A 26,213-nucleotide genomic window follows, 5' to 3' on the forward strand; every position below is an offset into this window, starting at 1 on the left:
TCCAGGAAATGGGGAAAAGGTGGGAGAGTGGCACCTGGTGAACTGCTCTTTCATTGAGGCTTAAATAGGCCAACTGGCCTCCTTCTGCACTGTAACCATTCAATGATCAGTATTCCCATTGTAAAGCCACAACCAGGACATAAATGTGAAAAATTACTAAGACGTACTTGTGAACTGTTGGACCTATCAACTGTAGGATTTATCTTCTGTAACAGGAATAAACATTCTTGGAGGTGAGCAATTACCTTCTAGTCCGAGTGCCTGTGGCACATGCTGATGGAGGTCTACTTTTAACGGAGAAGGTTGCGCCATTTTTACCCTGTTAGGAGAATAGTTTAAAAGAAAATGTTAGTTCAGATCAATATTCCAATAGGACATGGTAATCATCCAGACTTGGGATAACAGGTAACAGAAAACATTTTCACCAGACAAGTCACAGGCAATGATCATCTCTAATACAACCCAACTACCTCTCTAACCTTCAACTCCACCACTATGAAGGGGATCTCCACCAACTTAAAAGTTTAACTGCAGTACCATATTAATGCCACTGGCTACAAAAGCACAGCAGAGGCAGGGTACTTTGAGGCTAGTGGCCCAGCTCTTAATCCTTCAAAGGCAAACACAACCATTTATAAGGTTCAAGTCAGGAGTCTAATTGAATACTCACTAGGGTGACTGCAGTTTCAAAATGTTCAAGAAACTATTTTCAACAAATCACTCAGCTTGACTGGATACCCAATTGAATGCAATATCCATCCATCACTGGTGCCACAGTTGCAGCATTATTTACAGGGCGCACTTAGCAACTCATCAAGGTTACAGCATCTCCAAGCTCATGGGATCTGTCACCAAGAAGAATAAGATCAGCAATTCCCAGGAAAAGTCACCACATGCAAGTCACAAATCAACTTATTTGGACACAAGTCACCGTTTCTGGGTCAACATCCTGGAATTCCATATCTAATGCTATGCTGGAAGTACCTGTAGTACAAGGACTGCAGAGGTTCAAGGAAGCCCAGCTTCTGAGGACAATGAGTGTTTGACAATGAATGAATGAATGCATCCTTCCTAGGACTGACAACAACTTTTTAAAAAGTTTGCCATTATAGATCCTACTTACTTTAGAATTATACTTGTAGGTTACTCTAAATTGTAAGTGGAATTTAAAAAGGCGATTGAGAAGAATCAGTTAAGCACTGAATAGGCTGCTCTCAAATAAATGATAGGAGCACCCTGAAACAATTCCTTTTCAGTATTAGATCAAACAACCACATGTGTGCAAACACAAGTACATGTGAGAAAAGATCTCAAGTAAACCCATGCAATAGAAAGCTGCATGCCAGTCCCCAATCTATAGCAGAGAAAAACAAGACTTAAAAACAGATCAAATCCAGAAACATGTTTATTTAAACCAGACTGAAGGTGATTATTGCCCGAGGGCAGCTTGCAATTTGCTTGACTTTAAGTTTCAACTGACCATTAACTAACACTAACAGAGCTCGAGTATTGAATACAAGGGAAACCCAATCTCCTTCCACCTTACTCTTCAGTTTCCTGTTAAGTAAGCAACAATATGTATATGAAATCTGCAGTTGTAGTTCTGCTAGTCAATGGCTCACTCGCATTGTGCAGATTTTCACTCATTTGCTGGCTACAATTCATTCATTAAACAATGGCTTGTCACAAGATTTTTATAAACACACTGACCTTTCGAAAGATTTTGGTTGAAGGGGGAACATTTTCATCTTCACTTACAACTCCATCAGTGTCATTCTTTGCTTTGTTTTTACCTGCAGAGAATATTTTTCAAATTAACTGAAACATTTACAAGTATTTACTCATAAACAGAGAGAAGAGGGAAAGATAGCCATGCCTAATCATTGCTCACTCTATTCATTAGGCATTGCATTGTTGGGCATCACTTCTTCTAAGCCTAGTAATGCCAGATCTTGGTGGAGACAAGAGAAAAAACTCCAAACTAGCCTGAAAGCCCAGGCAAATTGAACCAATTTGCATTTTGGTTGTTTTTCTGGTTCACCGTGTTTATGATGTTGCGGACCTGGAGCTGTGGAAAGGGCAGTTTGCCACATTGTGCTGTGATCTAGCATCTATCCACCAAAGATCTGTTAGTATCAGCAACTTGATACTGTACATGAGTGAATAGCAACATGTGGGCCAAGATTTGACAGTATATATCTACTTGGTGAACTAAAAAATATAAAGTTTGGACACCTTTCATTCAGCGATATAGCAGGTTACACATTCACCCTCGAGTTTGAAAGGGGTGATTTTTCATTTCCTTTGGCAGTGTGATTAACTTTTTATTTACAGGGTGAGCGCGTCGCTGGCTAGACCAGCATTTATTGCCCATCCCTAATTGCCCTCGAGAAGGTGGTGGTGAGCTGCCTTCTTGAACTGCTGGAGATCTCAATGGTGTTGGTACACCCAGAGTGCTACAGAATTTTGACCCAGCGACAGTGGAGGAACGGCGATATATTCCAAGACCGGATAGCGTGTGGCTTGGAGGGGAACTTACAGATGGTGGTGCTCCCATGTATCTGCTGCTCTTGTCATGCTAGATGGTAGGAGTCGTGGGCTTGGAAGCTGTTGTCTAAGAAGCCTTGCTGAATTTCTGCAGTGCTTCTTGTAGATGGCACATACTGCTGCCACTGTTCGTTGTTGGTGGAGGGAGTGAATGTTTGTGGAAGGGATGCCACTCAAGCGGGCTGCTTTGTCCTGGATGGTGTCAAGCTCCTTGAGTGTGTCATTGGAGCTGCACTCATCCAGGCCAGTGGAGAGAGTGAGTATTCCATCACACTCCTGACTTGTGCCTTGTAGATGATGGACAGGCTTTGGGGAGTGAGGAGGCAAAGTTACTCGTCGCAGGATTCCTAGCCCCTGACCTGCTCTTGTGGCCACAATAACTATGTGGTTAGTCTAGTTCAGTTTCTGGTCAATGGTAATTCTCAAGGATGTTGATAGTGGGGGATTCAGCAATGGTAATGCCATTGAATGTCAAAGACGATGGTTAGATTCTCAATTTTTGAGATGGTAATTGCCTGGCACTTGTGTGGCATGAATGTTACTTGCCACTTGTCGGCCCAAGCCTGGATATTGTCCCGGTCTTGCTGCATTTGGACATGGACAGCTTCAGTATCTGAGGAGTTGTGAATGTTGCTGAAATTGTGCAATCATCAGTGAACATCCCCACTTCTGAACTTATGATGGAAGGAAGGTCATTGATGAATCAGCTGAAGATGGCTAGGCCAAGGACACTATCCTGAGGAACTCCAGCAATGACGTCCTGGAACTGGGATAATTGACCTCCAATAATCACAACCATCTTCCTTTGTGCTAGATACGAATCCAACCAGTAGAGAGTTCTCCAATTCCCATTGACTCCAGTTTTGCTCGGGCTCCTTGATGCCATACTCAGTCAAATGCTGCCTTGATGTCAAAGGCAGGCACCCTTACCTCTGGAGTTCAGCTCTTTTGTCCATGTTTGACCCAAAGCTGTAATGAGGTCAGAAGCTGAGTGACACTGGCAAAACCCAAACTGAGCAGTGAGCTGGCTATTGCTAACCAAGTGCCGCTTGATAGCACTGTTGATGACCCCTTCCATCATTTTACTGATGATCAAGAGTAGACTGATGGGGTGATAATTGGCCAGGTTGGATTTGTCCTGCAATTTTCCACATAGCCAGGTAGATGCCGGTGTTGTAACTGTACTGGAACAGCTTGACGAGGGGTGCGACAAATTGTGGAGCACAAGTCTTCAGTACTATTGCCGGAATATCGTCAGGACCCATAGTCTTTGCAGTATCCAGTGCCTTCGGCCGTTTCTTAATATCACGCTGAGTGAATCAAATTGGCTGAAAACTAGCATCTGTGATGCTGAGACCTCGAGAGGAGGCAGACATGGATCATCCACTTGGCACTTCTGGCTGAAGATTGCTGCGAATGCTTCAGCCTTATTTTTTGCACTGATATGTTGGGCTCCTACATCATTGAGGATGGGGAAACTTGTAAAGCCTCCTCCTCCAGTGAGTTAATTGTCCACCACCATTCACAACTGCAGAGCTTAGATCTGATCTGCTAGTTGTGGAATTACTTAGCTCTGTCTATCACTTGCTGCTTATGCTGTTTGGCACACAAGGGGTCCTGTGTTATAGCTTCACCAGGTTGACACCCCATTTTTAGATGTGCCTAATGCTGCTCCTGGAATGCCCTCCTGCATTCTTCATTGGACCAAGGTTGATCCCTTGGCTTGATTGTAATGGTAGAGTGGGGGATATGCCGGGCCATGAGGTTACAGATTGTGATCGAGTAGAATTCTGCTGCTGCTGACAGCTCCTCATGGATGCTCAGTCTCGAATTGCTAGATCTGTTCGAAATCTATCCCATTTAGCAGAGGTAGTGCCTCGATTCCACATGCACTGTGCAGTGGTTACTCCTACCGATATCATGGACAGGCAGTTTGGTGAGGATGAGGTCATGTACGTTTTTCCCTTTTGTTGGTTCCCTCACCACCTGCCGCAGACCCAGGCTAGCAGCTATACCCTTTAGGACTCGGCCAGCTCAGTCTGTGGTGGTGCTATCGAGCCACTCTTGATGATGGACATGGAAGTCCCCCACACAGTACATTCTGTGCTCTTGCCACCCTCAATGCTTCCTTCAAGTGGTATTCAACATGGAGGAGCACTGATTCATTAGCTGAAGGGGCACAATACATGGTAATCAGCAGGAGGTTTCCTTGCCCATATCTGACCTGATGCCATAAGACTTCATGGGGTCCTGAGTCAATGTTGAAGACTCCCAAGGCAACTCCTCTGGACTGTATGCCACTGTGCTGCCACATATGTTCTGTCAGTGGGACAGGACATATCCAGAGATGGTGATGGTGGTGTCTGTGACATGATCTACGAGTATGACTACGTTGCTTGTCTAGTCTGAGACAGGTCTCCCAATTTTGGCGCATGCAAGGAGGACTTGAAGGGTCGACAGGGCTGGGTTTGCTGTTGTCGTTTCTGGTGCCTGGGTCGATTTCATTTTTGTTTGGTTGCATTCCTTTTTATTAGCTTTTCAGTGGTTTGATACAACAAAGTGGCTTGCTAGACAATTTCAGAAGATATTCAAGAGTCAACCATATTACTGCAGATCTGGGGTCACATGTCGGCCAAACCAGGTGAGGATGGCAGGTTTCCTTCCCAAAAGGGCATTAGTGAACCAGATGGATTTTTACAACAATCGACAATGGTTTCATGGTCATTAGACTTTTCATTCCAGATTTTTCTTGAATTCAAATTCCATCATCTCCCTTGGTGAGATCCGAACCCAGGTCCCCAGAGCATTACCCTGAGTCTCTACCAGTCCACTACTATTCTTCCATGATCCTGAGCTAATCAAAAGGTAAATAGACAGATTTTGATTGACAAGGGAATCAAGAGTTATGGGGACAGGCAGGAAAGTGGGGTTGAGGCCACAATCAGGTCAGCCATGATCTTATTGAATGGCAGAGCAGGCGTGAGGGGCCAAATGACCTACTTCTATTTCTCATGATCTTATGCATTACAGGTACAAGAATTACACAAGGGGCTTACACAAATAACCAGGCACTGCCAAAGGAAATCAGGTTCCTAATTTTGATTATGGGGGTAACTTGCAAGTAGTCAGCTTTTCACTTAAAGCAAAAAACCAAAAACTTTCCAGCAAGAGCGAAAAGAAAATTAACATATTTTCACTATAGGTTAATTCGGCATTTTCAATTCATTTTCTTGCTTATCTTCAAGAAAATGTTGATACAGGATACTGCTCAGCCACACTACTATGGCACATTCTTGAAATCAACAGTCCGAAATGGCAAATTTTCAAGGCAAGATGCAACTTCATATTTGGCACCAGATCTCCTGCCCTCCTAGGTACATCACACAAGACAATACACCGTCACTGATAGTATACGTTTTCATTCATAAAATCTGTACATGTAGAAGACAGTTGACATATTTGTAGGTTGAGTATTTTCCAAATGTATGTATTTTACAGTAGGCAGTTAAATTATTTGTTCATACCATAGTAATGATTGTACCAAGCTTACGTTTTTTGGTTATCCTCAGTGGTGCAGCATCTTTCAAGATTTCAGATTCTATTGCTTCAACTTCCAAACAGGCAGCATCAATACGTTTCTGTAGCAAAGAAACTTATCAGATACAGGAGTGGAACATTTTCCAATTTCAATAGTCCTCACCAAGTCAGAAAAGGATTTGACCCTACATAAAAATTACTCCCGTGCAGATACAATTCTTAAAAAGATTAAAAATAAAATGTTTGCTATTTTTAAATAGATCACTGGGCATTTTTATTTCTAAGAGTAGAATTAGAATACATTTGGTTTCAAATACTTTGATTTGTATTTGTTTCCTTGTATAGATTTAGGAGCACTATGGTCTTCTTGGTATTGTGGGATTTAACAAAAACACACTAATACTTCCCAATTGTCTATGGGAAGAAGGTTAAAAATTGCAGTCTGCCGAGATACATGCACTTTGACTAGGGTATCCATCTTTCATTTCTTTTTCAATACATGATACAAAAATAGGAGCAAGCTATTCAGCCCCTTGAGTCTGTTCTCCCATTCGCGTCAATCATTGCTGCTCTGAATCTCGACTCCACTCATCCAACTTTGATTTATTTCTTTACCTAATAAAAATCGGTCTCTTCCAATCTTGAAAATTTCAATTGTCCCAGCATCCCACCAAATGGGGGAAGAGAATTCCACATTTCCACCACCCCAAGTGTGAAAGTGCTTCCTAATTCCCAAATTGTCTGTCTACTTTAAGACTGTCATTTTCTGGATTCCCTGATTACATTCTTGATATCTACCATCTACTCCATTAAATTATTTTAATGATTTGCCAGGAGCAGCACCAAGCATACCTATAAGTGAGGTGTAAACATGAAACTACAACACAGGACTACTTACATGCCAAATAGCAGAAGCATATACAAAAGACAGAGCTAAGCAATCCCACAACCAATGGATCAGATCAAAGCTCTGCAAGCCCTACCACATTCAGTTATGAATGGTAGTGGACAATTAAACAACTAAAAGCAGGAGGAGGAGGCTCCACAAATATCCTCATCCTCAATGATGGGGGAACATAGCATGTCAATGTGAAAGACAAGGCTGAAGCATTTACATTCAGCCAGATGTGCCAAGTGAATGATCCATCTTGGCCGCCTCCTGAGGGCTCCACCATCACAGATGCGAGTCTTCAGCCAATTTGATTCACTCCACATGATATCAAGAAATGGCTGAAGGCACTGGATACTGCAAAGTTTAGGGGCTCTGACAACATCCTGGCAGTAGTACTGAAGACTTGTGCTCCAGAACTAGCCATGTCCCTAGATGAGCTGTTCCAGTACAGCTGCAACACTGGCATCTACTCGACAATGTGGAAAATTGCTCAGGTGTATCCTGTCCACAAAAAGCTGGACAAACCCAATCCAGCCAATTATCACCCCATCAGCATAATCTCGATCATCAGTAAAGTGACAGAAGATGGCCTCCACAGTGCTATCATGCAGCATTTATACAACGGTTATCTGATCACGATGCTCAGTTTGGATTCCGCCAGGCCACTCCGATCCTGAACTTATTACAGCCTTGATCCAAGCATGGACAAAAGAGCCAAACTCAAGAAGGGAGGCGAGAGTGACTGCTCTTGACATCAAGGCAGCATTTCACCAACTGGAGTCAAGGAGCCCTGGCAAAACAGAAGTCAGTGGAAATCGTGGAGTGCGGGGGGCACGCTCCACTGGTTGGAGTGACAACTAGCACAAAGGAAGATGGTTATGATTGTTGGAAGTCAATTGTCTCAGTTCCAGAACATAAATGCAAGGTAGTGTCCTAGACGAAACCATCTCCAGCTGCTTCAATTATCGACCCTCCATCATCAGATCAGAAGCAGGGATGTTCAGTGATGACTGGACAATGTCCAGCACTGTTTGCAACTCTTCAGGTACTGAAGCAGTCCATATCCATTTACAGCAAGATCTGGACAAAATTAACAACTTAGCCCAAGTCTGGATGAAGAATGACATTAGTACAACGGTGAGATGAACTTTGTTCTAAAGATCCATATGCAGAATCAGTTTGGTAGAGGTAAGTAATAAGAAAGGGGAAATGTCAATTGTAGGAGTAGCTTATGGGTCCCATAAAAGTAACTATATTGTAGGACGAAGTATACAGGAAGAAACAATGGAGGCTTGTAAGAAAGGTTCAGCAATAATCATGGGCGATTTTAACCTACATATAGATTGGATTAATCAGTTTGGCAAAGGTAGCTTGGAAGATTAATCAATAGAATATTCAGGACAATTTCTCAGAGTAGCACATCTCTTGAGCCAACCAGAGAGCAGGCTATTCCAGACCTGGTAATGTTCAATGAGACAGATTTAATTAATAGCTACATAGTAAAGGACCCTCTAGTTAGTCATCATAAGATGATTGAATTTTGCACCCACTTTGAGGGTGAGAAGTGTGGGTCTAAGGTTAGGGTTTTAAATTTAAATAAAAGGCAATTACAAGAGAACAAGGGGGGAGCTGGCTAAAGTGAACTGGAAAATTCAGTTAAAGGGTCAGGCAGCAGCAAACATTTAAGGAGATATTTTATAATTCTCAGCAAAAATATATTCCAGTGAGGAAGAAAGACTCTTATGAGACGGACACACCATTCGTGGCTAACTAAGGAAGTTAAGGATAGTATCAAATTGAAAAAAAAGTGTACAATTCAGCAAAGATTAGTGGTAGGTCAGAAGACTGGACAGAATTTAAAAATCAGCAAAGACTGACCAAAAAAAAGAAGAAATTAGACTCAGAGAAAGTTAATTAGAAATATAAAAAGAGAAAGTAAGAGTTTCTAAAAGTATTTAAACAGGAAAACAGCAACTAGAGTGATGGTCCTCCAGAGAGAGAATATGGGGAATTAATAATGGGAAATAAGAAAGTGCCAGAAGCGTTCAACAGTTGTGTGTCTTTCTTCACTGCAGAAGACACAAATTACATCCCAAAAATACTTAGATAAAAGCAAAATACCGTGGATGCTGGAAATCTGATGAATAGTCATTCAGACTCGAAACGTTAACTGTATTCCTCTCCACAGATGCTGTCAGACCTGCTGAGTTTTTCCAGCCATTTTTGTTTTTGTCCCAAAAATACTTGTAACTCAAGAGGCAAAAGGGAGGAAGGAACTACAATTACAATCACCAGGAAAGGGGTACTGAGGAAAGTATTAGAGCAGAAGGCTGACCTGTCCCAAGACCTGATGGCCTGCAGCCTGGGATCTTAAAAGAACTGGTTGCTGAGATAATAGATGCATTGGTTGTAATTTTCCAAAATTCCCTAGATTCTGGAAAGATTCCATCAGATTGGAAAATAGCAAATGCAACTCCTCTCTTCAAGAAAGGAGGGAGGGAGACAAAGCGGGAAACTACAGGCCAGTTAGCCTAACATCTGTCATAGGAAAAATATTAGAATAAATTATTAAGGCAGTCATAGCGGAGTGCTCAAAATCTTAATACAATCTGACAAAACCATCTTGACTCTGCCTTAGGGAAACTGTGTTTGACCAATTTATTGGAATTCTTTGAGGAAGTAACAAGCAACATGGATAAAGGGGATGATGTGGTGTACTTGGATTTCCAAAAGGCATTTGACAAGGTGCCACATCAAAAGTTAATACACAAAATAAGAGCTCATGTTGTAGGGGGTGACATATCAGCATGGATAGGGGATTGGTTATCTAACAGGAAGCAGAGAGTACGCATAAATGGGTCATTTTGCAGGTTGGCAAGATGTGACAAGCGAACCCTGTGGCACTCCAGTGCTGGGGCCTCAACTATTCACAATCTATTTGGATGAAAGGACCAAATGTATGGTTGCTAAATTTGCTGATGACACAAAGATTGGTAGGAGCGTAGGCTACGATGAGAATATAAGAAGTCTGCAAAGGGACATAGATAGGTTAAGTGAGTGGGGGAAAATTGGTAGATGGAATATAATGTGGGAAAATGTGAACTTGTCCACTTGGGCAGGAAGAATAGAAAAGCAGTATGTTTTTTAAATGGAGAGAACTCTTGTGGTACAGAGGGATCTGAGTGTCCTGGTAAATGAATCACAAGAAGTTAGTATGCGGGTACAGCAAGTGATTAGGAAAATTTAATATTGATGTTTATTGCAAGGGGAATGGAATATAAACATTGGCAAGTTTTACCACGGATATACAGTGCATTGGTGAGACCACATTTAGAGTACTCGGTACAGTTGCGGTCTCCTTACTTAAGAAAGGATATACTTGCATTAGCAGTTCAGAGAATGTTCACTCAACTGACTCCTGGGGCGAAGAGATTATCTTCAGAGAAAAATTGAACAGATTGGGCTTATACTCATTGTAGTTGAGAAGAATGAGTGGTGATCTTATTGAAACAAGATCCTGAGGGAACTTGACAGGGTGGATGCTGAGGAGATGTTTCCCCTTATGGAAGGGACTAGAACTAGGGGACAAAGTTTAAAAATAAAAGGGTCTCCCCTTTAAGACAGAGATGAGGAGAAACTTTTTCTCTGAGAGGGGCTTTAGTCTATGGAATTCTCTTTCCTAGAGAGCATTTAATATTTTTAAGGCTGAATTAGATAGATGCTTTGACTGACAAGGGAGTCAAAAGTTATTGTGGGTAGACAGAAAAGTAGAGCTGAGGCCATAATCAGATCAGCCATGATCTTATCAAATGGCAGAACAGGCCCTAGGGGCCAATGGTCCACTCCTGCTACTAATTCATATGTTAATAAGTGGTAAGTAACATTCGCACCGCACAAATGTCAAGTAAGCACCATCTCCAACAAGAGAACCTAACCATTGTTCCTTGACATTCAGTGGCATTACTATCGCTGAATTCCCCCATTATCAACATTTTGGGGGCTTACCATTCACCAGAAACTGAACTAGGCCAGCCAGAACAGCCATATAAATACTGTGGCTACACTAGGTCAGAAACAGGGAATTCTGAGGCAAGTAACTCACCTCCTGGCTCCCCAAATCCTGTCCACCATCTACAAGGCACAAGTCAGGAGTGTGATGAATTCTCTCCACTTGCCTGGATGAGTGCAACTCCAAATAGCACTCAAGAAGCTCAGCACCATCCAGGACAAAGCAGTCGCCTTGATTGGCATCCTTTTCACTGACTTAAACATTTGCTCTCTTCACCACCGATGCAGTGACAGCAGTGTGTAGTATATACAAGATGCACTGCAGAGACTCACCAATGCTCCTTCAACACCTTCCAAATCTGTGACCTCTACCAGCACAATGAACAAGGGTAGCAAGAGCATGGGAACACCATTACCAGGGCCCCCTCCATGTCACAGATCATCCTGATTTGGAACTATAATTGCTGCTCCTTCACTGTTGCTGGATTAAACTTCTAACAGCTCTGTAGGTGTACCTGCACCAGAAAGGCAACAAATGTTGGCCTTTCCTGCAACGTCCACATCCCAAAGGTTTGTGGCAAGGGCAATGTCTTTTGGCATTTATGAATATGAAATAAACGCAGGCCTTGCCAGCAACACCAACATCCCTTAAAATAAAAGGAGGGGAAAAAAAAAAACTTACTTGTTCAACTTCAGCTACTGCCTTTGCGCTTCCACCCATAGCTTTAAAGAAAAGGAAAAATTCTTTATGATACAGCGAAACTGTCCAAACAGGTACTTACCATAGTCCCAAATAACAGATACAAACTGCCCCTTGATACCAGATCCTCGCAAATTATCAACGGCAGAATGAAATGCAGCAAGTCCATCCACAACATAAAATATGGGACACGCAGGCAAGTACGAGGTGGCAGCAGGTGAAAAAAAGGCTTTGGATCACAGAGGTTTCTTTTCAATATGCATAACAGTCAAAAAAAACTGCTCCTACTCTGGGATTGCATGCTTACATGGCTTCATCACAGTGATAATGGGGATTCTCAGCCATTGTGGCAACTGGATAAAACAGATCTCCAGAACATACAAGTCAGGGACTGTCATTGGAATCACAGGAGGTTGGTGGCAGAGAAAAAAAAATATCATAGTTGTATTTCACTGGTGGCATTCGACACCTCTCATGCTTCCATACTGTTGATTCTGCCAAGCCAGTTTCCTTAGCTGTGATTTGCTAGGTAATGAGTAGGAACATTGGGATCCTCGTTTATCAAGTCATATGTGCCACTATTTAGTGGAGATACTTGGCTATTAATATTACACGCTAAAGTTAATGCCCTTTCCCAGAATTTACATGGCTCTTTACAAGGTCAAATCTGATGAAACACCACAGTTGCGCCAGCAGAGGGGAACAGAAAAAGTGGGTGTTGATTGGGCTCTAGGATAATGTGGGGTGGGGTGGGGTAGGGCTACAAAAAAAAACTTTGGTTCTCCTAATGTCTTGGGGCATAATAATTTTATTAAATGCTGGAATTCACCCATATACAAAGATAGAGCCAGAGCTATTGGTTGTTTGATTATTTGACAAAGTTTGCCCTGTACCCTTGGCACCATTGAATGTTTAATAATTATGGAGCCTATTCTAACTTAATATACATAGAGAGTCTAATAATGCTAACTTACAATATAGTAATGATTACAAATATATTTACATCTTATCGCATTACTACAACTTTACTTAAAAAGTTAATTGAGCTGAAGTAGTTCAAGAACAGTGTGAAAATTTGAAGAATTTCCAGTGACAACAGTGGCCCAACTCTTCTGGTAGGGGGTCGATGCTGAGCATATTGACACTGCGAGTGAAGATTTCTGTGACCGAATCCTTTTACGACTTTTCAGCCTTGGCTTCTGATCCCTGCTGAAGCATCGACGGGTCAGCGCAGCCATCCATTGGGAGAATCATTGGGCACAAGAGATGGAAGAATGAAGGATATGCCCCCTTTGCACATTAAAACCTTACCCGAATAGGGCAGTTATTAAAGGTCTAAGTCTTTCAGCAAGCGAGTGAGATAGTGAATGGACAAGTTCGTGAAAGGGTTGGTGGGTAAGCTTGGTTGGCTAGGAAGGGTGATGGGTTGGTCGGGTCATGTGCGCGCTCAGTTGAGTTGCACCAGGTATTAAAGTGCCTAATATTTCCAAGGTGTTGTGGAAATAAGCCCATTGAAAGTTTAAATTTCCAAGGTACTTTCAGTGTGTGTCTGTGTGTCAGGCCTTCAGCAGGATCCCAACGCACATCTCCCAACTTACATCCCTTTGCGTTCAATGTGGAGACTGGAAAATTTGGGCTTGTAAATTTAACCTGGCAGTTTGATTAGTGAAAGCTATCTTCAATTTGAGTTTTCTGCCCGAAGGCGGGGCTGACCCACAGCGCCACAACCTCAACCAGGAGGCAGGTCCAATTGCACCCAAGCCAGGATGGGGATTGCATCCCGTGCTGCCAGCACCAATCTGATCCACATCGGCCGTCCAGCCAGTGAGCCAACTACCCCCCCCACCTAGGGGGTATGAGTTGCCATGGCAACATAAACATTTTACATGCATGTTATAGTATAGAGCTATGGATAGTGATGGTATCTCAATTTATTTCCATCACGTGGCTGACCAGGAATCTCTCCCATTCTTGCTGCCTGAAGTTGGCATATGTTGGAAAAATTTACAAGTTGATACTCAACCTGTTTGGCCACGTTATGAATGCATCTTCCTTGCCTAAGTCCTGGAGTGGGACTTGAACCCAGAGCTTCAGGCTCAGAGGCAAGGACATCACCCACTGCACCACAAGGCCTCCATAATGAAAGCTAGTGTCTGTTAATTTTGAGGAACTTAAAAAGGGTGTTAAGTTTAATCTAATTGCCTCTGGTTCCTATTATATTTCAAAGAATTTTATGTCGGCCCCTTTAGTCACTCTTCAACTACCATTCATGAGGTTTATTTTGTTTTTGATTCTCCGTCCACATCTTCTCATGATTTGTAATTATTCTCTTAAAGTATTGTTACATTGGCTACGGAAACATGTTTCCTTTTTGGGTGATGATATCATGCTTTCATACTTTGTTGTATGGGCGTGAGTTTCAGCTTAAAGGGCGGGGGTGGTATACATTTGATCTTAAATATTAGAGCATTTACAAAGTTAGTTGTTTCATATTGCCGGTTAAGCTAACCCAATCGTTTGCAGTTTTGTTCTTCTGATAGTAGGGCAGTCGTTGCTATTGGAGATTTGCCTATTTTCAATTCTGAATATATTTTATAAAAAAGGTAAAATACTCGGAAGGTGGAAATTTGAAACAAAAAATGCTGGAAAAACTCAGCAGTCTGACAGCATCTGTGGAGGGAAAGACAGAGTTAACGTCGAGTCTGAAGAGTCAAGCAGACTCGAAACCTTAATTTGTATTTCTCTCCACAGATGCTGTCAGACATGCTGAGTTTTCCAGCATTTTGTTTTTGATCCTTTATTCACTCCCTCTCGTAATACAAGGATATCATTTCATTAGCTTTCTTAATCACCTGCTGCACCTGCACGCTAACTTTTTGTAACTCATACAGAACACCTAGATCCCTCTGCGCCTCAGAATTATGCAGCCGTTCTTCATTTAATACTCTGCTTTTTTGTTCTTCCTGCCAAAGTCAACACCATCACATTTTCCCACATTAAACTCCATTTGCAGATCTTTGCCCACTCACTCAACCTATCTATTTCCATCTGCAACCTCATGTCCTCTTCACAACATACTTTCTTACCTATCTTTGTGTCATCTGCAAATTTAGCTACCATGTCTTCACTCCCCTCATCTAAGTCATTGATGTAAATTGTAAAAAGTTGAGGCCCCACCACAGACCCCTGCGGGACTCCACTCGTCACATCCCGCCAATCAGAAAAAGACCCATTTATGCATACTCTCTGCTTTCTGCCAGTCAGTCAATCTTCTATCCATGCTAATATGTTACCTCCTACACCAAGCGCTTTTATTTTCCGTAATAATCTTTGATGTGGCATTTAATCAAATGCCTTCTGGAAATCCAAGTACAGTACATCTACAGACTCTCCTTTATTCACTGTGCATGTTACTCCTTCAAAAATCTCCAATAAATTGGCTATACATGACTTTCCTTTCACAAAACCATGCCGACTCTTCCCGATTGCCTGGACCTCTTCTAAGTGCCCGGCTATAACCTCTTTAATGATCGATTCTAATAACTTCCCCACGACAGACATCAAGCTAACTGATGATAGCTTTTGTGATACCTGTTGGGTGGATTTTATTTCTGTCTCACATTTCTTTCATACGTCTGTTATATATTTTATATCTGAGAGCTATGCAAGAGATGTCACTAGTTTCTGTGTGTAACAGGTTTTATTCATAATACTTTAAAACATCTACCCAATCAGTCAGCTCCAGTTTCCAGCTCTTTCGGCAGCTTTATTTACTTTTTTTTTTTTGAGTCCACACCCAGATCGAATCAATCAACAACGTGAGCATAGCTGTCAACAGACACACAATCAAACAAAGAACAATTTTTAGTATTGTGTGGGTTTTGAGGTCAACTTCTTTGAGATTGTGTACCTAATTCAATAGATTTTCCTGAGAGATTATTCTTCCAGGGTTATGTATTTCATATATTTGTTGTCAGAGGTCCATTTTTTCCCCATGATTGTATAGGAAAAGACTTGTTCTTGGTTGACTTATGGACCCCAGCAGTCTTTTTTTTTTTAAAAAACACCAATTTTCAACACTGAATCTAAGAGAGTTAATTTTTTTTTAAAATTATCCCAACAGGGAATCACTTAATAATGAACATGCTAGTGGTATGAAATTCTTGGAGGTGCCATTTTTTTGGATCCATACACTTGAGCTATCGTTTTCCAATAACTGGAGTAATGGGTCCATAGTTATGTAAAAACATATGGGGAAAGTAGGTGGCTTCTTTGACCACTTCCTTTTTCCTCTCTCTTTCAATAATAGTTGACATTGGAACATTTTTTGATCAGGTTAACGACAATTGATTTTAGTTTCTTTCATAATGTTTTAGAGTATGGTTACATTCTTGTCACAATTTGGTGACACTGCCATGAAACCCTTCTGACTTGGACTTAAACAGATCACATTAAGTGTAATTATTTGGTCTCCAATTAATTATATTTTTGAGGAGCTCTGGGACCCCTGATTTAGGGGTAAGCCTGCCTGGTTGTTTTTCAAATTATCTGAAAGTGTTTGCGTTTTAAATAAGGGCGACAGTCTAGGTGGTAGAGTGGATTAGGTTCCCTCAAAGTCCTTCAGATTTTCTAGGGAAGTACCATCAATCTCGGACACAACCTTTTTCCATTTCATCCAGGGTGGATTTTATTTCTGTCTCACTTATATCTTTCATATGTCTGTACTGTTTGGTGTTTCAATGCATCCCCACAATTTCTTGATGTTGGCTGGATTGCTTGGTTTCTGTGACATATTTCTAATGCTTTAACCTCCAGCCAAGGTTGGCAACTCTAGGTGACCAGCATATTGACTGCTAACAGCCTCCTTCCCAGCAGCACAAATATTGGCAGCTGCAGCACCCAGAAGGAGGACGGTCTTGGACAGGGGTCCACAAGACATTAACCTTCCTCCAATTTCGCTGAGATCTGGCTGGTTGTACAGCAGCTAACATTGTCAACATAGCAAATCCCAAGATCGGGTCACTCCCTTCCTCAATAGAAACAGTTAATGAACCAGGAAATCTAATGAAAAGAAAATGACCTGAAGTCACACCTTGCTGGCAGAGAGCGTGAAAAAAAGGAAACTGCAGGGGGCAAACCTAGTTTTGGAATAATAGGCTTATACAGTTTACTGTACAAACAATGTACATTTTGAAATAACAATACCCAATGCAAGTCCCTCAGGCTTAATGTGTTATCGATTCAGGCCCTCAGCAAGATAAATTAGAAAAATATGGCAGCAATTTGTGCACAAGGGCCTCATTCAATCTCAACCCTGTAACAGTGTACAGCAGATACAGGGGGAGCAATGCCTTACCAAGGTAATCCTGGAAATCCATCTGTCTAACAGCCAGTGGAAGTTTCATAATTGCACGGCTGTAGTAAGCATCTACTGTGATGAGAAGATTGTTCATTGCTTTTTCCATCTCTCTCTTCCGCCGATCAACTACACAAGAAGAAAAGTCACAATTCAGACCAGAAAACATTTAAGTGCAATTACTGACTTAAAAATTAACCATTGTTCACCTTCATTCAGAATTTAGTGTTCAAGGCTTGGGGCAATATTACTGGAGAAAAAAAATCAGCAGCATTTTTCCCAGTTCACTGCAAACACTGAAACTCTGATAAGTACAAAGCACCTCAGCAAAATGTCATTGCCCAAACTCGAAACTGAATAGGTACTTTGCATCAGTCTTCACGGTGGAAGACACGAGTAACATCCCCAAAGTTCAAGAGAGTCGGGGGGCAGAGGTGAGTATGGTGGCTATTACCAAGGAGAAGGTGCTAGGAAAACTGAAAGGTCTGAAGGTGGATAAATCACCTGGGCCAGATCGATTACACCCCAGAGTTCTGAAGGAGATAGCTGAAGAGATAGTGGAGGCATTAGTGGTGATCTTTCAGGAATCACTGGAGTCAGGGAGGGTCCCAGAGGACTGGAAAATCACTAATGTAACCTCCCTGTTTAAGAAGGGAATGAGGCAAAAGACGGGAAATTACAGGCCAATTAGCCTGACCTCAGTCGTTGGTAAGATTTTAGAGTCCATTATTAAGGATGAGATTTCAGAATACTTGGAAGTGTATGATAAAATAGGGCAAAGTCAGCATGGTTTCATCAAGGGGAGGTCATGCCTGACAAATCTGTTAGAATTCTTTGAGGAGGTAACGAGTAGGTTGGACAAAGGAGAGCCAATGGATGTTATCTACTTGGACTTCCAGAAGGCCTTTGACAAGGTGCCGCACAGGAGGCTGCTCAGTAAGTTAAGAGCCCATGGTGTTAGAGGCAAGGTACTAGCATGGATAGAAGATTGGCTGTCTGCCAGGAGGCAGAGAGTGGGGATAAGGGGGTCCTTCTCAGGATGGCGGCCGGTGACTAGTGGAGTTCCGCAGGGGTCAGTGTTGGGACCACAACTTTTCACTTTATACATTAATGATCTAGATGAAGGAACTGAGGGCATCCTGGCTAAGTTTGAAGATGATACAAAGATAGGTGGAGGGACAGGTAGTATTGAGGAGGCGGGGAGGCTGCAGAAGGATTTGGACAGGTTAGGAGAATGGGCAAAGAAGTGGCAGATAGAATATAACGTGGGGAAGTGTGAGGTCATGCACTTTGGTAAGAAGCATAGAGGCATAGACTATTTTCTAAATGGGGAGAGAATTCAGAAATCTGGAGTGCAAAGGGACTTGGGAGTCCTAGTCCAGGATTCTCTTAAGGTTAACTTGCAGGCTGAGTCGGTAGTTAGGAAGGCAAATGCAATGTTGGCATTTATTTCGAGAGGACTAGAATATAAAAGCAGGGATGTGCTGCTGAGGCTTTATAAGGCTCTGGTCAGACCACATTTAGAATATTGTGAGCAATTTTGGGCCCCGTACTTCAGGAAGGATGTGCTGGCCCTGGAGAGGGTCCAGAGGAGGTTCACGAGAATGATCCCAGGAATGAAAGGCTTAACATATGAGGAACGTTTGAGGACTCTGGGTCTATACTCGATGGAGTTTAGAAGGATATGGGGGGATCTGATTGAAACTTACAGAATACTGAAAGGCCTGGATAGAGTGGACGTGGGGAAGATGTTTCCATTAGTAGGAGAGACTAGGACCCGAGGGCACAGCCTCAGAGTAAAGGGAAGACCTTTTAGAACAGAGATGAGGAGAAACTTCTTTAGCCAGAGAGTGGTGAATCTATGGAATTCATTGCCACAGAAGACGGTGGAGGCTAGGTCATTGAGTGTATCTAAGACCAAGATAGATAGGTTCTTGATTGGTAAGGGAATCAAAGGTTACGGGGAGGAAGGCGGGAGAATGGGGTTGAAAAACTTATCAGCCATGATTGAATGGCGGAGCAGACTCGATGGGCCGAATGGCCTAATTTCTGCTCCTATGTCTTATGGAAATAAAACTAATTATACCAAAGATAACTTTGCCAGAGAGATGGGGATGGGAAGTGTAGATAAAGGGAGAGAAAAAACTGCCTGACCAGAAACGTATGAAAAAAATTAAACCCACAAATCAGAAATAAAAATAGAAAATGAAAGAGACACTCAACATGTCTGGCAGCATCTGTGGAAAGAGAAACAACATTAATATTTCAGATCGTTGATCTTCCACCAGAAGGCTGAAAGTCAAACTTGTCGTCACCTGTCCATCAATTCAAGGATAAAGTCTACTCAGGATCACGGGTTCCTGTTGTGGGTCTTCATGTGACTGAACAACCCCAATTCTCAACACGCATATCTTTGCGCATATGGGGCCAGGCATCCTGAGGTAGTGGGACCCAGTGTGAAGGATTAGTTTCCTTTTCTTTCCTTCTCAGTCACCACTCTGCTCATTATTGAGGCATTTGGACTTAAAGTTGATGGACAAGCTGTTGCCATTTTGAACCATTTGGCGGGGAGGGGAGTTTGCAACCAGTCATTAATGTCAATGCTGCCACACTTCAAGGGGAGCTTCAGATTGTCTTTGAAGCATTTTCTTTGTCCTCCCCTGGAATGCTGGCCATTTGAGGGTTGAGAAAACAGGGCCTGGCAGGGGAGATGCCTTTTGGCCATAAGGACATAGTGTCCATCAAAGTTGATTTTGCAGGAGTTTTGCCTGAATATTTGTGGAGCTGGCTTCTTGAAGGACATTAACATTTATTCAACTGCCCTCCAACTGAATCCTGAGGATGCAGCGGAGGCATTGCCGATGGCATTTGTCTAGCAGTCTTAAGTGTCGCTGACACACAGTCCAGGGCTCACTGTTGGGTGACAATTGCTCTGTATACTAGGTCTTTAGTTGACTTGTGGACATCTTTACTTGGTGTAGCTTTTAGAAGGCTGAGCTGGTACAGCTGATCGCTGTTGCATCTCCTAGTCAATGGTGGCTTTTTTGGAGAGGTGGCCACCAAGGATGGGAAGCACTCAACATATTCTAGAGTCTCTCCTTCAACTTATATGGGAGGTGGAATATTTAGCTCACCAATTGTGGGTTTATATATGAGTTTTGTTTTGGCAACATTCATGGGCAGGCAAAAGCTTCATATATGCAAAATTGAAGAAACTGGGACTGGCTTGCAAATCTACTGCAGAGTGGGTGACGACACTGCTGTCATCCACAAACTGCAGATCATGTACGTCTATAGTGGTCAGTTTAGTTTTGACATGGAGGTAACTGAGGTTAGCGTTTTCCATTTAGGCAGTATTTACACTCCAGATCTTCAATGAGGTTAATAGCCAGTCAGGTGGATTGTAAATAGTATGGGGGCAGAGTGCTGAAAGTCAAATTCACACTGCTTCTCAAAGGAGAAACAGGGAGGTAGGGTAAAGTTAAACATGGATACAATGACTAGGGCTGGGAGACAAGAAAAGATATCTTCACAACAGAGGACACAGGATTAACTAGTTTAAACAAACAGAATCAGGGAGAACTAAAAAATACTGTCTGTACAGACTTCTTTGACAAATATAGTCGTAAAGTTAATTAAACTCACAACCTTCAATGTCAAAATCCTTCAGGAAAGCCTGGAGCTTTTCAAACTTCTTCAATTCCAATGCATTCTTTTTGCGGTTTCCGGTTGCTTTCCGCTTTGAAGGCATTGTTCCCTGAAAGAGAGAGGAATTGGACATTACGTGATACAAGATAATTGATGATTGATCTCACAGTGGAAATGATTATTGCCAAATAAAATGTGTGTGTGGAACAAGTGCTTAGATTTACCTTTCCTTCCTTTTAAGTTTCAGATATCAGAGTGTGTCATCTGTTTTAACCCAGTGTTTTGAAAGATTAGCAACATTATGCTTTAACAGTTACTACAGTTCACTAACTTAATATGAGCAAGTTTCATTCCATCAGGTGGTTTAGGAATTTGGGACTGAGTTTCTTTCTTTCTGGAATACTAAAATAAGTTCAGCTTGAGGCTTGCTGGGACAATAAACTTGATTGAAGCACCCATACAATCACTAATACAAAAAGGCATCACTGATATAGCCACCATCCAGATTCATGCCTTTGAAAAATCAGCATCACCAGAAATGGCAGGAGGACACTTCAATTATTGCTAGTCTTCAGCGTATCTGCAGGCATAGCTTGGTCTTCCCAACTCCAAAAGTTTCTTTCAGTTGCAAAACAGCCAACTTCTTGTTGCGTTACTCCTTCCAGTCTCCAGAAATTTGGGGGAGGGGATCCTGATCACCTGCATCAGGCTGAGTCAGAAGAGAGAGAGATATGTTCCAAGAGCTCCATGACTGATCTGACTGTGGAGCCATTTAGTTGAACCCAGACCTTGAATGCTGCATGCAGCACCAGGCAGAATGGATTGCTGCTGTGACATTAGTCAGCACTCTGTCCCAGCATGCAGCCTTACCCTGGACATAATCTCTTCCTGCTGTACCAAGGGTGGGGTGGAGAAAGACCAGGTCGGTCTACCTGGGAAGGAGGCACAACTGCAGTATGATCACTGCCAAACAGACAGCCCCTGGTGAGCTCTCCAGTTCCAATTACCCTCCTTGCTCTAACTTCCCCTAGTGTAGATTGGGAGTGTCATCTTCTTGCTTATCCACCAACTCAAGTAGGAACTGGCCTTAACATGTTGAGGCCTTACAGTCCATTCTCCCATTTGGTCATCCTATTCCACCACTTTCACTTAGTCTATAATCCATTCTGGATAGGGCAGGCACTTACCAAGTTCATCCTGTCCAGATGTTTTAGACCAATGAAGACATTGAGAAGGGCATTGCCATCCTTGGCCATAAAGGGTGGGATGTGGTTTACAATACAGGTCAGACTAGTGCCCTACATTTTGGTGATTGAGCGTTCTGAACTTCACAGTCATCATTGCTCTTTCTGAGCCCACTGCTTGTACCAAAGACTTTAGCTCACATTGTATGTTTGTAGTCAAGCTTTGCAAGAGGCCAGGGTGCTCTGCAGCCCAGGCCCATCCAACATGTGGCAATCTAAACTAGAGGTTTAATGCTGCAAAAGTATGGAGGGAAGGGATCTGAGCTCCTGGCAGTCATTTCAAACTAATCTATCCACCTTTGAAAGACCATCTCAAAATGCATTCTTTATATTGTTAAAACATTCATTCAGTACATTACCCAGACAACTATGTACTTAGCTTGGTCAAAAGAAATGTGAACAAACTTAGTCATGATAGTTTGAAGCAGATAATCAACAGATAGTTTGGTTATGCTTTCAGCTCTGTAGTATAACATCCTTTATGTATGTTCCCTAATAAATGCCACAAAAACAGCATAACCTAGAGTTCAACAAGGGGTGCCTGGGATCGGTACTCACCAGTTATTGTATTTAAATAACCTCAGGACGCTTTTGTGTCACTGCACAAAGTCAAACTAATTGCTAACAGTTGAGTACTCTATTTGGAACTAGGGCAGTCTGTTACAGTTGCGCCAAGCAGCAATTTAACACCAAGCAAGGGATACCCAGGTGGTATCTGGGGTCAATGTGCAACCTGGTATCAGTGCGGTTGTTCTACGCAGTTGTGGCTTGATGTTACTGTTTCTCTATCACCCAGTGTGGGTTTTAGACTCATTTTTACAAATAAAAAATGATGCCTAGCTATCTAGCTATTGACAAGCATTGACCCACGCAGGTTGCTTCCCCATCGCTTAAGGAACGGGGCCAATGAAAAGCTACCAACATTGGGACATGGGGCAGGTGACATTCATATGCCCAGAGGTTATTACAGTTCAGGTTATTTCTTTGTTACACTCCATTGTCAACCCCCTACCATTTGACAAACTGTTAGTACCCTATCCATGTCTAGCCCCAGACAGGAGTCTCTGTGCAGCATTGTCTACATCAAGGCCATGCTCATCTGTTCTTGGGTGAAAAAAGAACAGCCTGTTTGTCTTTTCTCAGGTATCCAGATCCTATTTATTCAAGAAGCCCAAGTGCTATATAATACTACAGAGCTGAAAGCATATTGAAATAACATTATTGATTGTGTCCTTCAAGCTTTCATGATTAATTTTAATCACATGGCTTTTGACCTAACTAACTACACAATTTTCTGGATAACAATTGAATAAACATTCCAAGATGGTCTGAGGTGAGGCGGCAAGTGGTGGAGTTTGAAATGTTTCAGGTTCTTTCAGGATTAGAAGTGATTAGAACGGGGGCCAGGAGATTAAGCTTTTCAACACCCTTTCCAAGATCTCCTTTGGCTCAGCATTCTTCCCCCCCCCCACCAGATTAAGCCTTTATTATAAAACGTGGGACACTTTTGTCCTAAACTGAAGACTCCGTATTCCAGGTTCATGTAACTGCAGAGCATAATTAGTATTCTTCCCCATGCTCAGTATGGGTAGGGATCATGCAGAGGGGGAAAATGATAAAAGGAGAGGACAAAGGAGAGAATGACTGAAGCCAGACCACAAAGAGCATTTAGGTAGGAAAATAGAAGGCCAACACCTGAAGTTACCAGTGGGATAGAGGGATTAAATTGGAATCCAGGAGACAGACAGACAAACTGATGTTAGCATAGCTTCAGGTAAAAGAAAAGGATTGTCTGAGAGTTGAGATTAACCACCTCAAGAGCAAAGAGGAGCCCCAGCACACTGCCACTCACAGGTCACATTGCCAGTCATCAGGAGATAACTGCCAGTCATCAGTTTTGCTTAAGAGTCTCCACTGAAAGAGCTCTTTTCCGCCCAATCAAGATTTACACTACAAATACATTTATATAGTACCTTCAACAAAGGAAAACCTCCCAGAGCACTTCACAGGAATGTAAACACAGTATCTTTACAGTGCAGGAGGCAATTTGGCCCATCGAGTTTGCACTAGCTCTTTGAAAGAGCATCCCACCTATCCCACTCCCCTGCCTTATCCCCATAACATTGCAAAGTCTCTTTCAGGTAGCAATCTAATTCCATTTTGAATATCTTGATCAAATGTGCCTTTACCACCCTTTCAGGAAGTTTGTTCCAGACTCCAACCAACCTCTGGGTGAAAAATTGTCTCCTCGCATCACATTTATTCCTTTTGCTGATTATTTTGAATTTGTGCCCTCTAGTTCTTGATGTTCTCTTGAGTGGGAACAGTTTCTTACTATTTACCCTGTCCATACCCCTCAGGATCTTGAATACCTCCATCAAGTCTCCTATCAGCCTTCTTTTCTCCAAGGAAAACAGTTCCAACCTCTCCAATTTAAAACGCATAGCTACAATTCTTCATCCCAGGAATCACCCATGATCAGGAATCTCCTCTTCACTCTCTCTCCAATGCCTTCACATCCTTCAAGTATGGCACCCAGAACTGGACACAGTACTCCAGATGAGGCCTAACTACTGTCTTGTGCAAGTTCAATATGAACTCCTTACTCTTGTACTCAATGTCCCAATAATTAAAGCCTAAGATACCATTTGCTTTACTAACTGGTCTCTCATCAAGCCCTGCCATCTTCAATTATGTATGCACTGAGGTCCCTCTGTTCCTGCATCTCCTTTAGAGGCTCTCCCTTTATTTATTATCAGCGATAATAATAATTGGCCAGCAATGTCAATGGAAACAGCAATACAAGTAACTAAAAGCTTGGTCAATGAATTAAGTTTTAAGGAGAGTCGTAGAGAGGAGAGTGTTGAAAACACAGGGAGGGGCTTGGGGAAACATAGACTTGGTGGGCAAGAGAAAGAGGGCAGTTGAACAGATGGCTTCAATCTGAGATAAACAAATCCACAAGCTCCTTGCATGTTGCTGGTGGGAGGCTGGAGGGTCTGGGAGTTTAAGGAGATTGCTAGCGGGGAAAAGCCATAAGTAATCTTTGTAGTGCAGGATAATCTGCAGTGAGCATAGCTTCGCTGCCCATCGTGAGCAATTCCTACGCCCATTTCCCTCACCACTTGACCTTCCAAACAAACAAGCACTTCTGCCTCACTCCACTTGCAAGGAACCCACCACCAAACATCATTCCACCGCCCTGCCCACCTCAAGAGATTCAAATTACTATTAGCAAACTCCAGGCTACAATCACACTGGTGGGAACTGACAGAAACCAAGTACCGGGTGCCCTCTGGCAACGGCAGAGCACGAGGTGGCCATCCACACAAACTACAAAGGACATTTGTTTCCAAGAAAGAGTATCAACAACCTTTCTTCCCATGGGCAATCACATAGTGGAACAAGCTACCAAAGGAAAACAGAGCCTCATCACTTGAAACCTTCAAGACACATTTTTAGATCATTTTTATTGATACTTTTTCCAGGTCCATGGCTACCATGTTGGTGGATTCAGTTATAGCCTTAAAAAGAGTGTTGGATAAGTATTTGGTGCAGAAACAAAAAGTTCTGGGATACGGGGGTGGGGTTGGGAGTTAGGAGTCAGGACATTGCTCTTTGAAGGGTTGTAGGTTGACTGCCCTCCTGCTGTGCTGTAGGTTTCTATTCTATATCAGTAGGTCATGATAGTTCAGCAGATTAAAGGATGTTAGCCCGTGATGGCGACACAGCCAAAGCAGAAAGGAAAGACCCACACACTCCGACCAGCTCCCAGGATTAGACAAGTTCCTTCAGTGCGACGGAAAACCTATAACTCAACCCGGTAAACACCATGTACCAGATTGTGAACATTAAAGCACGAAGGGACCCCCGCCCGCCTCCCGCATTAACTCACCAGCTCCGCTTCTCCTTCCAACAACTCCGCGCCACAACTGTTTAATTTTCAAATCCCTTGGCTCAACCAATCAGAAACACTACCAATCCGCAGCCAATCACAAAGCGGCTACCGCAGTGACAGCCAATTACGCCCCAGCTTATGTAGCGGACGGCTAATCAGACCCAGGCTTCCTCAGCGGCCAGTCAATCACAACCCTTCTGGCTCACCGGACGGCCAATCTCGATTCGGCGGCCTCAGTGGACGGCCAATCACAGCCCGTGAGCGTCAGTGGGCGGCCAATTACGCCCCGGTTCTCAGTAGGCGGCCAATCACAACCCGCTTGCCTCACTGGCTAGCCAATCACGGACCGGCTCTCTCAGTAGACGGCCAATCACGACCCGGCT

At 42.7% G+C, this 26,213-nt stretch overlaps 1 protein-coding gene across 2 annotated transcripts in view; it reads right to left on the bottom strand.

Moving 5' to 3' along the window:
• cdca8 (cell division cycle associated 8) overlaps window positions 1-25,891 on the bottom strand; it is a 32,707-nt gene extending 6,816 nt beyond the window's left edge. For both annotated transcript variants that reach the window (XM_078566283.1, XM_078566282.1), the window contains exons 1-7: window positions 25,828-25,891; window positions 20,689-20,797; window positions 17,041-17,169; window positions 11,667-11,707; window positions 6,098-6,185; window positions 1,711-1,793; window positions 246-319 (exon numbers count right to left, since the gene is read on the bottom strand). In XM_078566283.1, the coding sequence (XP_078422409.1) occupies window positions 246-319; window positions 1,711-1,793; window positions 6,098-6,185; window positions 11,667-11,707; window positions 17,041-17,169; window positions 20,689-20,791 (518 nt within the window). In that variant the 5' untranslated portion in view covers window positions 20,792-20,797; window positions 25,828-25,891. The remainder of the gene's footprint in view (window positions 1-245; window positions 320-1,710; window positions 1,794-6,097; window positions 6,186-11,666; window positions 11,708-17,040; window positions 17,170-20,688; window positions 20,798-25,827) is intronic.
• Window positions 25,892-26,213: the final 322 nt, after the last annotated feature.

This window comes from Cetorhinus maximus, chromosome 21, assembly GCF_964194155.1.
Source record: "Cetorhinus maximus chromosome 21, sCetMax3.hap1.1, whole genome shotgun sequence".
Taxonomy (NCBI): domain Eukaryota; kingdom Metazoa; phylum Chordata; class Chondrichthyes; order Lamniformes; family Cetorhinidae; genus Cetorhinus; species Cetorhinus maximus.